Source organism: Salmo trutta, unplaced genomic scaffold (assembly GCF_901001165.1).
Source record: "Salmo trutta unplaced genomic scaffold, fSalTru1.1, whole genome shotgun sequence".
NCBI lineage: Eukaryota > Metazoa > Chordata > Actinopteri > Salmoniformes > Salmonidae > Salmo > Salmo trutta.
Genome location: NW_021823409.1, coordinates 1 through 13,284, shown reverse-complemented (window position 1 = coordinate 13,284; position 13,284 = coordinate 1). Strand labels below are relative to the sequence as shown.

The following is a 13,284-nucleotide window of genomic DNA, read 5'->3' as shown; positions in this document are numbered from 1 at the left end:
ACACTCTGACAGAATACCACACCCTGCCTTATGGAGTCAGCAGGAGCAGGTACCCCTGTTGTAGGGGTCGAGGAGCGCGTCCGAGAGCACACGGCGATGCTCCACCATCTCGGCGCCGTTATGGACCGCGTCGTTCAGACGATGGACCGCTGGGAGAGACAGGGAGTCCCTCCAGCGCCTCCACCAGCACAACAGGGGTCGCCACTACTCGCCCCTCCTGTACCTGGTCCCAGTGGGATTCGTCTCGCTGTTCCCGGGGAGTATGATGGGACGGCGGCATGCTGCCAGGGTTTCCTGCTGCAGCTGGACCTGTACCGGCTCCTTCGGGACGTGAGAGGGTGTCCGCCCTCGTCTCGTGCCTCTCGGGGGAAAGCCCTGGAGTGGGCTAACGCCATGTGGGTAGAAGGAGATGCAGCGCTGGACCACTTCGAGGAGTTCACCCGCCGCTTCCGAGCAGTCTTCGACCACCCGCCCGAGGGTAGAGCGGCGGGTGAACGTCTCTTCCACTTGAGGCAGGGGACGAGGAGCGCCCAGGAGTTCGCCCTGGACTTTCGGACCCTGGCCCCAATACATGTGGGGGAAGAGGTGGCTGTCGAATATATGATTCTGATATGTACAGGTAATCTCATTGTGTGTGTGTGTGTGTGGGGGGGGGGTGTCCACATTTGTGTGCGTACTCTGAGGTGTGTTTGAATATGAATGAGCAGCAGTGTTGTGATGTGTCCTATCCCGTCCTTGCAGAGTGATCTTCCTTGGCCTCAGCACATGTCTCAGTGGCTCCTCCGTAGGAGGGAGGGGGACACCACCACGGGACAGACCCCACACTCATCGCTAGAGATCGAACTTCAGACTCCCTCCAAAACCACTGAACCCCTCAACACACGGAAAGAGATTAACATGCACAGCCTTAGAGGGAGCCGGAACAGGATAACTCCCTCCAAACTCACAAAGACACAGAGGAGGAGGAACTATCCAACACCCAGGGAGAGAGAACAAGTGACCTCAGTCGAACACAGCCAGAAAGAGGAGGTGGAAGAGGCATTAGATAGAGGAGGAGGCCATTCCTCCTGTTCATGTGAGCAAGAAAGAGCAGAAGGCTTCTGATCAGCCAAATGGCAGGCAGAGGGAGAGGTCATAGTGATTCACACCCACAGAGAGAAAGACAACCCACACAACCTCTTGGTTGAGATGAACCACACAGAGGTAGAGGCAGAGGGCCTTCAGGGCTAGCCAGACAGCCTGCCTGCACTGATCCTCAAGTCAATTGTATTTAAATTCATGTTCATTAAAGATTTGTATTCAAGAATTGAAAAGTCCCATTTACTTAATGATACTTTTTCGCTGTCTTCAACCCTCAAGAACCAGGGTGAGTCTGGGTCTCCCTTTTCCTGGGCAAACACAACTTGCATATCGTCATAGACTAGGCCGAAACGTTAATCTTTTAACCTTGCTTGAATAAAGCAATGCATTTTTTTATAGTGAGCAAGAGTTGCGCTTTTTCCTTTTCTATGATCATTCAAGTTTTTGGTTGCACCTCAACTCAACGTTGGTTTCTGTTTATTTTATTTTTACAGGGACAGTGCACATTTATCAACGTTTCAGTTAAGCCAGTTAGCCAGCCGGCTAATTTTCAACCCCAGTCCCTGGGCAGGTTATTAAAAAACAATTACAAATAGACAATCATTGAGCAGTGAGCACACGCAGAGCAACATAGGACAAGCAAGACGTAGCATACAGACAGAGCAACATAGAACAAAAAGCAACAAGACAAAATCCATTAAAGCAACAGTGTTTCCACACCTCACAAGCTACAGACAACATGGAAAGCGGCAATACACAGCTAGGGATTATGTTCACAAATATGATTGACCTTTAGCCATGTCTTCATGTTTTTTGTGAAAGTGTGATAGGTGTTGCAGTTATGTGTGTCTGATGGCAGTGTATTCCAGGTATGGGAAGCTCTCACAGAGAAAGCGGATTTACTAAAGGTGCTTTTCCTTAAGGGAACTATACATTCACCTCTCATGGCAGACCTTGTGGATCTGCTGCCATATGTTTGGGTTTTCTGTTTAACAAAAATAAGGAGTGGAGGGGGAGCCAGGCCATTTAGGATCTTGAATACAAGACATGCGTCAGTGTATTGCACAAGATTTTCCCAACTCAGGAGCTCACCGTCTGCATACATTTGAACTTCAGACCCAGTACAGACAGAAGGCAGATCATTAATTTACAGGCTGAACAGGAGGGACCCCAGTATTGACCCTTGGGGCACACCCACATCATAGCTAAGAGTGGGCGACAGCTCACTGCTCACTCTGACACACTGAGTTCTGCCTTCAAAGTATAATTTCATCCATCTCAAGGCATCGGGGGGAAAAGTTGAACTTGGACAATTTTGTGGCGAGAATCTCATGGTTAACAGTATCAAAAGCCTTCCTTAGGTCCAGAAACACAGCCCCAATAACGCCCCCTTTGTCCATCTTGGACTTCACATTTTCCAGAAGAAAGCAGTCGGCCGTTTCTGTGGAGTGTTTCGCTCTGAAGCCAAACTGCATGGAGTGTAATGTGAAGAGGCTGTTGTTGAGGTGGGCAATCAGTTGTTCTGCTACACACTTTTCAACAACCTTCGACACCACAGGTAGTATACTAATGAGCCTGTAGTTACTCACGTCAGCAGGGTCGCCCGATTTAAAGATAGCCGTTATTATGGCCGACTTCCATACCCTTGGAAACACCCCCAGACCAATAGATGTGTTGGTGACCTTAGTAATGGGGCCAATGAGTGACTCTTTGTAGTTTTTAAGAATGGTAGAGTCCAGCCCAAACACATCTTTGGCTTTAGAGTTCTTTAGTGAGCTAATCACCTTGTTCACCTTTGACTCAGAAACCTCCCTTATGATGAAGACAGGTTGAGCGTCATTTACTAGCACTGAGCCCAAGAAACCAGTGGAGGGGTTCTGTGTCAGTACCCTGACAGAGTCAATAAAGTAGGAATTGAAGGCTATTGCTATTTTGACTGCATCCTGTGTTAGATTGTTATTCACCAGGATTTCTAGTCTTTTTGCAGTGTTACTATGGTCTTTCCCTGTTAACTTTTTTAGATTCTCCCAGATCAATTTAGAATTTCCCTTTGCTTCACCAATTATGTTAATAAAAAAGTTTGCCTTGGCCTGTCTGATTTCTTTCATCACCTTATTTCTCAACATGGTAAACCTACGTCTGTCATGCTCTAATTTGGATTTTAGGGCTGTTTTTAGAGCATAATCTCGTTCTTTCATCAATTTCCAGATTTCTACATTTAGCCAAGCTAGAGTGCTCTTTTGGCCAGGTTTGGATTTGATTTTCTTTAGGAAACCATTTATTGTAGTCTGGATTGTGGATAGAAAAACCTGACTATCAGCTTCCACATCTGTATAGGACAAGAGATCATTCCAGTTAATTCCCTTAATTGTGATTTCAAAATAGTTTAATTCACTCTTAGGAATTCTTAGTTGATCCGTCTTTCTAACAGTAGAGAGGGTAAACCTGCTCTTAGAAAGCTTTCTGGCTATAAGTGTCAGCTTATGATCAGACAGCCCAGTAACCATATTGAATGATTTCGTCACTCTCTCTGGTGTATTACTGAACACCAAATCAATCTGTGTTTTAGAGCAACAAGTCACCCTGGTTGGCCCTTTAACTAGTTGTGTAAGGTCAAAGGTATTAGTGATCCATTTGAGGGTTTTCCTACAAGACTTGTCTTCATAATTAATATTAAAATCTCCCATTAAGATGACCTCGTTCCAAAAAGCACATTCCCTAAGCATGTTATTAAACTGATCAAAACACACACTTTTGGTGGAAGGTGGTCTATACATTCCAATAAGGGTAAAATACATTTGGGGAGACAGTGTAACGTTCAGGCCAATACATTCTAGTTCATTATCACATGACCACTCAATTTGTTTACATCGGATATGTTCTTTAATGTAAATCATCAGACCCCCTCCTCTTCCTTCAATCCTGTCTCTCCTGAAAACATTGTAGCCAGGCACAATCAAAGCAGCATATGGAGAGTTTTTATGGAGCCATGTATCTGAAAGGCAGAGGAAGTCAAGGTTGGAGTCTGTGAGAAGATGTTGAATTTGATCACTTTTTGGAATGACACTACGAATGTTCAAGTGCCCCCCTAGTAGTCCCTTGGACTTAGATCGTGGGTCCCAGATGACTTGAGAGTTTTTTTTATTATTTCACCTTTATTTAACCAGGTAAGCTAGTTCAGAACAAGTTCTCATTTACAACTGCGACCTGGCCAAGATAATGCAAAGCAGTGTGACAGAACCAACAACACAGAGTTACATGGAATAAACAAGCGTACAGTCAAAAACAAAATAGAAAAAAATAAAGTCTATGTACAGTGTGTGCAAATGGCATGAGAAGGTATGACAATAAATAGGCCATAGTAGCAAAGTAATTACAGTTTAGCAGATTAACACTGGAGTGATAGATGAGCAGATGATGATGAGCAGATGATGGTGTGTAAGTAGTGATACTGGTGTGCAAAAGAGCAGCAAAGTAAATAAAAACAATATGGGGAAGAGGTAGGTAGATTGGGTGGACTATTTACAGATGGACTATGTACAGCTGCAGCGATCGGTTAGCTGCTCAGATAGTGTGATTGACACATTGAAAAAAGTTAGATTTTCTGTGTTTTCTGACGGCTGGGTTTAGGCCGTTTTGTTTCGTTTTGAATAGGGGCAGTTCGGTAGCGCAATTAACAATCCCTCCCGCTTGCACTGGATGCGGGGAACTAATTAAAACAGCTTGCGTACCAGAAGCAAAGTCAGGGATCGCATATGGCGACTTGTGTATGTTTGAAGAGTCGAGAGAAACCATAGCACTCCCCCACTTCCGCAGCGGCGACGATCAGTGGACGAGGCCATCCACTGCAGTGAGTATCGCTGGCTCGGTGATGTTAGGCCCAGGATTGAGTTGCACATCCCCGGAGAGCAGGAGGGTAGTGAACAGGTAGTTGAACAGTTTCCGATAAATGTTGGACTTGTGTTTGTTCCGCCTAAGCAGGTCAGTGGAATAGGGAGCGAGGTAGACTTGGCCATTATTCAGAACATTATGGTATGCTGTGTACTGTCCGCTCCCGTGGAACGGTGAACCAATGTGTTTGGTGTTGATATTCTCCGGCAGTAGATTGATTGCGTCATCCCAGCAAGGACGCACTGAGATTATCAGTAGAGCAGCTACATAACTGACAATCATGGCAATGTACTGGAGATAAAACACATCATTGCGCTTTAAATCTTTGCATGAGTTACTTAGCTGGGGTCGGCGTACACCTGATGTTTTACTTAAAATAACAGCATTCGTATGAGAAGCGGCACCTGCCACACCACCCTCCTTTCCGTCTGCCATTTTCCTTTCCCTTCGTTTTTTTGTTGTCAAATAATATTTTTTAAATGTACTAAGTAAATTATTAAAAGCATAAAAATGTGATGTTTCCCACTTATTTACACAACCTACTTCACACTTGCAAAGTGAAAGATTATAGAAAAGTTCTGAAATTAAGTAGTAAACAGAAGAAAAGCAGAATTGAGTCCAATTATAATGCGAATAATTTAATGGTCTATGGTTCAATCCCATTTCTGAAGGTCTGATGAATAATTAATATTGTTCCTCCTCTTCCTTCTGGCAGGCGCAGCAGCACACTGCCCTCCAAAGCCTGCAAAAAAATCGCCGGACTGCCCCTTTCCTAGCACTGCATGGAACATCCAGTGTCACGTCCTTGGTGACGTGTGGTGTGACATCCGGGATGACCACAGCAACATCCTCTGGAAAGGGAAAAAAGAGGAACAGAATGTAAACAAATGCAAACCGTAGCTTCTAAACACTGGCCAGTTGAAAGGTTCTACTAAGATGTCATGACAAACGGCACCTGTCAGAGTGCTCTCTAAGTGTTACTAACCTGCTTGGATGTCAGCTGGCAGAGTGGCGAAGACGGCCATCGTGAGAGTCCTTTCTTCAGGTGTGACGTCCACAACCTCCAAGAGGGAAGAGATGGGCTCTGCCTCTGTATTAGTGGGGATGTCCACAACATTCAGTTGGGAAGAAGCCGGATCTTCCTCTGTATTAGTGGTGATGTCCACAACATTCATGTGGGAACAAGCCGGGTCTGCCTCTGTATTAGTGGTGATGTCCACAACATTCAGGTGGGAAGAAGCCGGATCTGCCTCTGTATTAGTGGTGATGTCCACAACCTCCAGGTGGGACGAACCCGGGTCTGCCTCTGTGTTAAGGGTGATGTCCACAACCTCCAGATGGGACGAACCCGGGTCTGCCTCTGTTTTAAGGGTGATGTCCACAACCTCCAGGTGGGACGAACCCGGGTCTGCCTCTGTTTTTGGGGTAACTTCCACAACCTCCAGGTGGGAAGATGCCAGGTCTGTGTTATGGGTGACAATAACAATCCTGATGAGCTCTACTACTACAAGGCACCAAGATGTCATCAGAACAGGCATCTGTCAGAGTGCTCTCTATCATTGCTACTCACCTGCTTGGATGTCAGCTGGTCGTGTGGTGGAGACGTCCACCGCGAGGACAGGGTGGACTGGTAGGGTGGCTGCAGGGGGCTGGAAGCAGCTCTGCACCTCGTCCGCCACAAAGGCACAGACAGAGCTCATATAAAAAGGGCTCTGCAGGTCATCCGTGGAGAAGGACTGACTGATTCTCCCGAGGATCGATCGCACAGATTTAAAAGCAGCAGCCCGGGAGAAAGGGATGTGATGTGAAGGGTCCTTTAACATGCAGGAGAGCTTCTCCACTACGGCCGCCACCATGCCCACGGCCATCCCGCTTATTAGGATTGGGTGCTCTGAATGGCCTTCCTCTGGCTGAAGCCACAGGGCCAGGAGGAGCCTGGGCACCACCTCCACCACCACCTGAGATGGGCTGAGCAGGTTGCTACGGGGCTCATTGGACTGCTCGCCCAGAATGCTCCTCACAGCTCTCTCCACGATGCTGTGGACTTTAGGATCGCTGAAATCAACAAAAAGGAGAAGACAAAGCTAAACGATGTGCAATGTGCTCACAGAGAACACTGTCTTAGTCTGTTTCTGCGTAGTTCCAGATGTGTAGATAAATGGATCAAGTCATATGCAGGGCAGTACATGGAACTCACATGTCAGCTGGCGAGGTGGAGTGCATGGAGCGGCGGAGCTTGCAGAAAGCCTTGTGCTCTATGTCCATCATTTTTAGGCAAGTGTTTACTTCCCAGGCCTGCAGTATGAAACAGGAAGTCCCATTAGTGTAATTTCACAACAGATCTATCCTGCTGTGCTAACTCGTTGTTGAAAGGCTAGTAAAGAGCTCACTAACTTGTAGTATGTCTCTAACTCTCATTCTCTTACCAGCCGAGCGAGGTCGTTTCCCTCCTCCAGGGTTTCCTTCCACACCCTTCAAATAAAACACAGAGCAATTCAACTTTCCTGGCTTGTGATTTTTGTTGTTTATTTTACCCAAACCTGGAGTGCTGCTGGTGGCAGGGAATGGCAGTGAAGGTGAGTGCTGACGTGGTGCTCACCTCTCCCTAAGGGATTTTTTGCCCTGAGACACCAGCCAGTTGCTCATGTGCTCCGTGGTGACATGGGGCGGGACCTGGCCTTGACTCTGGAGCAGCAGGTAATGGACCATGAGCTTCTTCTGCAAGATGAGGTAAGGTGTGAGACCATGCCACAAAATACCATATCATGTGCTTTCAGAAGGGCCTCTTGCAACATTTCACCACTACTCATGCCTGACAATTTGCAAGTGATATTAAGAACTCTTATGACCAACTTCTCTAAACTGTCTTGAAATACAACTCTCTTTCTGTTGTTTATGTTTTTGTGGGATGAATCTTACCTGTTTATTGTAATATGTTTCCTCCCAGCAGGCCTGCAGAGTCTGAAAATAAAGGCTGCTTCTACAGAATTCCTTTGAAGATAATGAAAATAATGATGCTTTGTTATGCACATTATGCACAGGCATTTACACTATGCTAAAATGAATTTCTCCTAAGATTACCTTTGTGGGACCATAAGTGAACTCCGGAATGCACCAAACCCTATCCATGGTAAGATGGGGAAGAAATGCAGCGCTATAGATATACGGGATGCTCTAGAGATAACAGGAATGACTTAAAGTCGCGAATGATCAATGACTGTGGAGTCGTCCAATATGCTGCACTTAGAATTGAGTTGTAGGCGATGTTTGGCGCAAAATAGAATGTTTACATTCTATTGCCATGGAGAAATGGAATGTGTAGAACCTGTATAATTGGGTATGCTTCTATGTCTTTATTTCGTGAATGATTAAGCTCTTTATTATGTCATAATGTGTATATGAGGACGTAGGAGCCCGTCCCGATTCATGACGTGATTATCCAGGTGCATGTTGCTTAGACCTACCAATCCAACCTTGGTTTACAAGTTAAATACATTGTTTATATATGCCTATACAAATCTATTTACCACATCCATTTAAAGCAATGATTGTCAATTGAAAATGTGGTTGTTGTGTTATCCTGTTGTGCGCCTTGAGTGTCAGTCCCCTTAAGCACATTATTCCAATATTTCCGAGCTCTGAATTGACACAATGAACACTTTTGCAAAGATATTCGGTTACAAATAAGAGTATGAATGACAATAAACGTATGACTTGAATTGTATGCATAATAGTGTAGTAAACAATATCGCTCAGCGTGGGAACTTTTGGTGTTGGGAAAGTATCCGTTATAAGTCTCCATGGCACGTATCACTTCGTCGTCTTGTTGGTAATAGTAAAAATGCATGACAGTCCGCATTGTAATGGTCTAACAGGTGTTTTTCATTTTGTTTCTCACATTAAACAGACATCTGAGAACTGAATTGCTTACAGTTGAACCTATGATGCACAGACACACTAAAGCTGTACAGTGTAGTTTGATAAGTCAGTTTCAATTATACATATATATATATATACAATCTCGGCTATTTGCATATGTACGACCGTCCAAACTTGACCCCACACACACACACACATTCATGCTAATCCCTCACACGCTTTTGAACATTGCACAACCTGCAACAAGACACTGAAAGAGCATGTTATTCCAAGTGTGTTTGTGTTTGAATAAAGACCCTAAGAATGAAATCAATGTGTGGATGTTGATTGGACAATGTATATGTGCTTTGCAGAAGCCATTTTTTTTTTGCATTCCCTGTAGCATGTATTTTACTAGCGTGTATTTTACTTTATTTTACAGAATGAAGATTTGGTCTGAGAAACTATGCCGATTATAGCATTTTAGCATTATTTTTTTTAAATAAGGCAATGTTTATATGACCCCCTTTCAAAGAGTCGCTCATTTATCACTTTCTTGCAGATATACAGTGCCTTCAGAAAGTGTTCATACCCCTTAACTTATTCCTCATTTTGTTTTCTTACAGTCTGAATTCCAAATGGATTAAATGATAGTTTTTTTATCATCTCACCCAGCTACAGACAATACCCCATAATGACAAGGTGAAAACATGTTTTTTGAATTTTTTTCAAATGTATTGAAAATGAAAAACATAAATATCTAATTTACATAAGTATTCACAATACATGTTAGAATCACCTTTGGCAGCGATTAAAGCTGTGAGTCTTTCTGGGTAAGTCTCCAAGAGCTTTGCACCCCTGGATTGTTCCATATTTGCAATATCACACTATATACAGTACCAGTCAAACGTCTGGACACACCTACTCATTTAAGGGTTATTCTTTATTTTTACAATTTTATACATTTTAGAATAATAGTGAAGACATCAAAACTATGAAATAGCACAATTGGAATCATGTAATAATCAAAAAAGTGTTAAACAAATCCAAATATATTTTATATTTGAGATTCTTCGAAGTAGCCATGAAGTTCTTCATGGTCGAATTGCTCCATTGAAACCACTACTTATGGACGGACACCAATAATAACAAGAGACTTGCTTGGGCCAAGAAACACGAGCAATGGACCTTAGACTGGTGGAAATCTATCCTTTGGTCTGATGAGTCCAAATTTGAGATTTTTGGCTTTCAATGTGTGTGTAAAGAATCAAGGGTGTTTAGTAGGGTCTACTCTTCATTATAAAACTATTTGTTCAATGGTTTAAAATCTGTCAGAAGCTGCTTTCAATTCATGGTGGCTCTGAATAGGTCTTGACTGGAGACAGAGCTTGTTTTGCCAAGGAAAGTGAAAAGGACTGAGGGAAAGTAAAATGGAAAATACATGGAAAGGAACATGGAAGAACCTCAAAGAACATTGCATTTTCAAGAACATGTAACATCAAACATAACATCAAAATGCATCTTATATTCCTGCCCTTACAGAAAAACCACATGATTTCAACTGACATTTTATGTGAAATCATGTGAAAACCATGTGAAAATCATGCGAAAATCACATTTTCACAAGTGTAGTTTAATGTAATCACATGTTGCTTTACATGTTATCACATTATCTTCACTTAAGATTACATGAAAACGTGTTTTTGGAACACTTCCCGTGTTCACTTGTGAAATTGATGTGGTTTTTGCGTATCTGACTGGATAGGATGGGTGATTCAGCAGAGGACAGAGCGAAGCTGACCAGCCAACAGGAACTGTGTGTCCGTGACAAGCAGGCCACCAAACGCCCTGCAGTTCCACACTCAAGGTTCTTAATTATGCTTTAAAATGCACATGTACGATTGTGCATGTGTAATTGGTTGAAAACAAAGTCACTAAAAACGGACATTCCTTTATTATTTATTTCCCCCCCAATTTGTTTATGTATTTGTCTTAATTAATCTAAATTGTATTTTCTACATACTTTAGCGTTAGCAGTCCATCAGGCCAATAGATGGCGCTGTTGCACTGTTGTAGCAGGAGAAACAGCAAGTTCTGGCCAAGCGCTCACCATTCTGCTGAATAAGGATCAGAACTTTACTGAGCTAAACTGGGTCTGTTCTTTTTACTATTACAGGTATGTAACAGAACTTCCAAACGTTCAAATATATACACAATATGTAATAACATGCTATTTAACAACTCTGTCAAGGTATTATCACGTTAGGAAAGGTCTTGTTTTGGCTTTGTGTCGAACTGAGTGAGAGAAGAATGTGATTTACATTGAGTGAGAGTATATGTTAGCTTGATGCTAGCTGAGGTAAAAAACGATTTACGAGTCACAGAGACTATGTTTACTGAGTAGCTTACTTGTACTGGATTTTGTCTAGGAGATTTTTTTATAAAGAATCCATTTGTTAGGGATTTCTGAGTTGGTTTTACATGTTATTGTTTTTTTTGTGTAAAATTGTGCTCACTAGCTGGTAAACTGGCCGAGCACGCTCAGTCTGGTGGACTTTTAGTGCATACAGTGAGAGAGAGACGATTTTCTGGAGGTGCCACTATCTTAAAGCTGAATGTATTGTTGTCAGTTTTCTATAGAGGTAGCGGTATATAGAAAAACATTCAGTTATGTTTTCATATATAGGTGTTTCTATTGTATGAAGGTGAAATACATTGTGGTTTTCATGTGAAACCATACACTAAGACAGGGTTATTTGTGGAACATTTTTGAGTTGTGCTTTAGGTAAAGTGCATTTATGTTGTGTAATTTAAAGTGTGCACTTGTTTGATGTGAATATTTTCAAAGTACTAACAAGAAAAAAGACAATTGAACAAGAGGAAAAAAACATTCTTCAGAATAAAGAAAGCGCCAGAACTTTGCAGACGTAAACTTGTGTCCGTTCTTTTTACTTTTGCAGGCCACCTCAGCTACACATGCACTCTGTCTGCACACGCATCCACGCATGCACATACACACGGACAAACACACACTAATGTTCTCTCTCTTGTATTTGTCAGCAGTTCATTGTGGCCCTGTCGTTCGCCTCCTTCACCAAAGCTCTGTCAGGGACCTACATGAAGTGTGTCATCACTCAGAGAGACACTTTGACCAGTCCAGCTCTCTCATCGGACTCATAGACTGCAGCTTTGAGATGGGTATCAACAATAACATTGAGTTGCTTGAGAATTCATGTAGTAAAAACTAGATACAGACTACAGTATGATCCGTTTTTCTTGTGGTTCAGAGTCTGCTCTCAATACTGTCCAGTTTTCTAGTTATTCCTATTAATTGATTGACTGGCGTTTGTCCATGACTCTACTGTCAAACCCCTAACATTGTTTTATGTGCTGCTATGTTGTTGCAGCCTAGTATCCAAACTGATATGCCATTTTTAGTAAAAAAATAAAAATTAAAACGCGCATGGGTGCAGTTTCTTGTCCTCCTCGTTCCGCTGTGAAAGTACCGCACCAGCTCCGGTGTCCGAGGCGTCCACCTCTACCACAAAGGGACGAGTAGGATCAGGATGAACGAGGATGGGTCCGGAGTTGAAACGTCCCTTGAGCTCTATGAATGCCCTGTCAGCCTCGAGATTCCAGCAAAAACCTGCTTGAGTGAGGTGGGACAGGGCCGAATGTGTTCCGGAAGGGTTTTTGGAGAAGATCAGGATGTCGTCGAGGTAAACAAAGTCGAACACATTCAACATATCCCTAAGAGTGTCATTGATCAATGCTTGAAAGAATGCCGGTGAGTTCGATATTCCGAAGGTCATGACTAAATACTCAGTGACCACTAGGGGTGTTAAAAGCAGTTTTCCACTCATCTCCCTCCCTGATTCTCACCAGATTTTAAGCGTTGCGGAGGTCCAGTTTGGTGAAGAATTGGGCTCCTAGGGCCAACTCCAAGGTGGCGGACATCGGGTAGGGGGTAACGATTCTTGATCGTAATCCTTTTCAGCCCTCTGTAATCGATGCAAGGACTGAGGTTTGGGTCAGAGACAGAGAGACAAGGGATGCGTTTAGACAGGCAGCCCAATTATGATATTTTTTCCACCAATTGATCTTTTGACCAATCACATAACATATTTTCGCATCAGCTCTTTTTCAGAGCATATCTGATTGGTCAAAATACCAATTACTCAAAAAAACGACTGAATTGGGCTGCCTGTCTTAACGAAGCCATAGAAACATGGACATGCTCCAACTGAAATGTTCCATCCTGTCAGTATTGATGTTGAATGGCATTAAATTCTATTTTTTTTGTTTTCTCCCATCCCCTGTAGGTTTGTTGAACATGAGTGGAAATGAAACTCCAGCACACTGGCAGCACTAAAGACGTGTGAGTATAACTTTTCCAGGTGAGGTGAACCTGCCTGTGGGTGCGGTGGGGATATTCCTGGGAGGTCTACTGATGAA

At 43.3% G+C, this 13,284-nt stretch overlaps 1 protein-coding gene and 3 long non-coding RNA genes across 7 annotated transcripts; 3 read left to right on the top strand and 1 right to left on the bottom strand.

Annotated features, from left to right (window-relative positions):
- Nucleotides 1–5,417: 5,417 nt before the first annotated feature.
- Nucleotides 5,418–8,162, bottom strand: LOC115190708 (uncharacterized). 2 transcript variants are annotated; one of them, XM_029748815.1, is made up of 8 exons: nucleotides 8,053–8,162; nucleotides 7,891–7,962; nucleotides 7,571–7,689; nucleotides 7,398–7,443; nucleotides 7,169–7,266; nucleotides 6,542–7,026; nucleotides 5,957–6,433; nucleotides 5,418–5,822 (listed from the first exon to the last, which is right to left on the bottom strand). In XM_029748815.1, the coding sequence occupies exons 1-8, from the start codon at nucleotides 8,098–8,100 to the stop codon at nucleotides 5,656–5,658; spliced, it is 1,512 nt and encodes a 503-aa protein (XP_029604675.1). In that variant the 5' UTR covers nucleotides 8,101–8,162; the 3' UTR covers nucleotides 5,418–5,655. The 2 variants fall into 2 exon arrangements, with proteins under 2 accessions (XP_029604675.1, XP_029604674.1); XM_029748814.1 differs by lacking the exon at nucleotides 8,053–8,162 and having other exon boundaries at nucleotides 7,891–8,023.
- On the top strand, nucleotides 7,624–8,639 carry LOC115190712 (uncharacterized). Its single transcript, XR_003877384.1, has 2 exons — nucleotides 7,624–7,701; nucleotides 7,922–8,639. It is a non-coding gene; the product is annotated as an uncharacterized LOC115190712 (long non-coding RNA).
- Nucleotides 8,640–10,796: 2,157 nt separating this feature from the next.
- LOC115190711 (uncharacterized) lies at nucleotides 10,797–13,279 on the top strand. Its single transcript, XR_003877383.1, has 3 exons — nucleotides 10,797–11,005; nucleotides 11,890–12,027; nucleotides 13,227–13,279. It is a non-coding gene; the product is annotated as an uncharacterized LOC115190711 (long non-coding RNA).
- Nucleotides 12,306–13,225, top strand: LOC115190709 (uncharacterized). Of its 3 annotated transcripts, XR_003877380.1 has the most exons (3): nucleotides 12,306–12,548; nucleotides 12,715–12,789; nucleotides 13,152–13,225. It is a non-coding gene; the product is annotated as an uncharacterized LOC115190709 (long non-coding RNA). The 3 variants fall into 3 exon arrangements; XR_003877378.1 differs by lacking the exon at nucleotides 12,306–12,548 and having other exon boundaries at nucleotides 12,566–12,789; XR_003877379.1 differs by lacking the exon at nucleotides 12,306–12,548 and having other exon boundaries at nucleotides 12,566–12,853.
- Nucleotides 13,280–13,284: the final 5 nt, after the last annotated feature.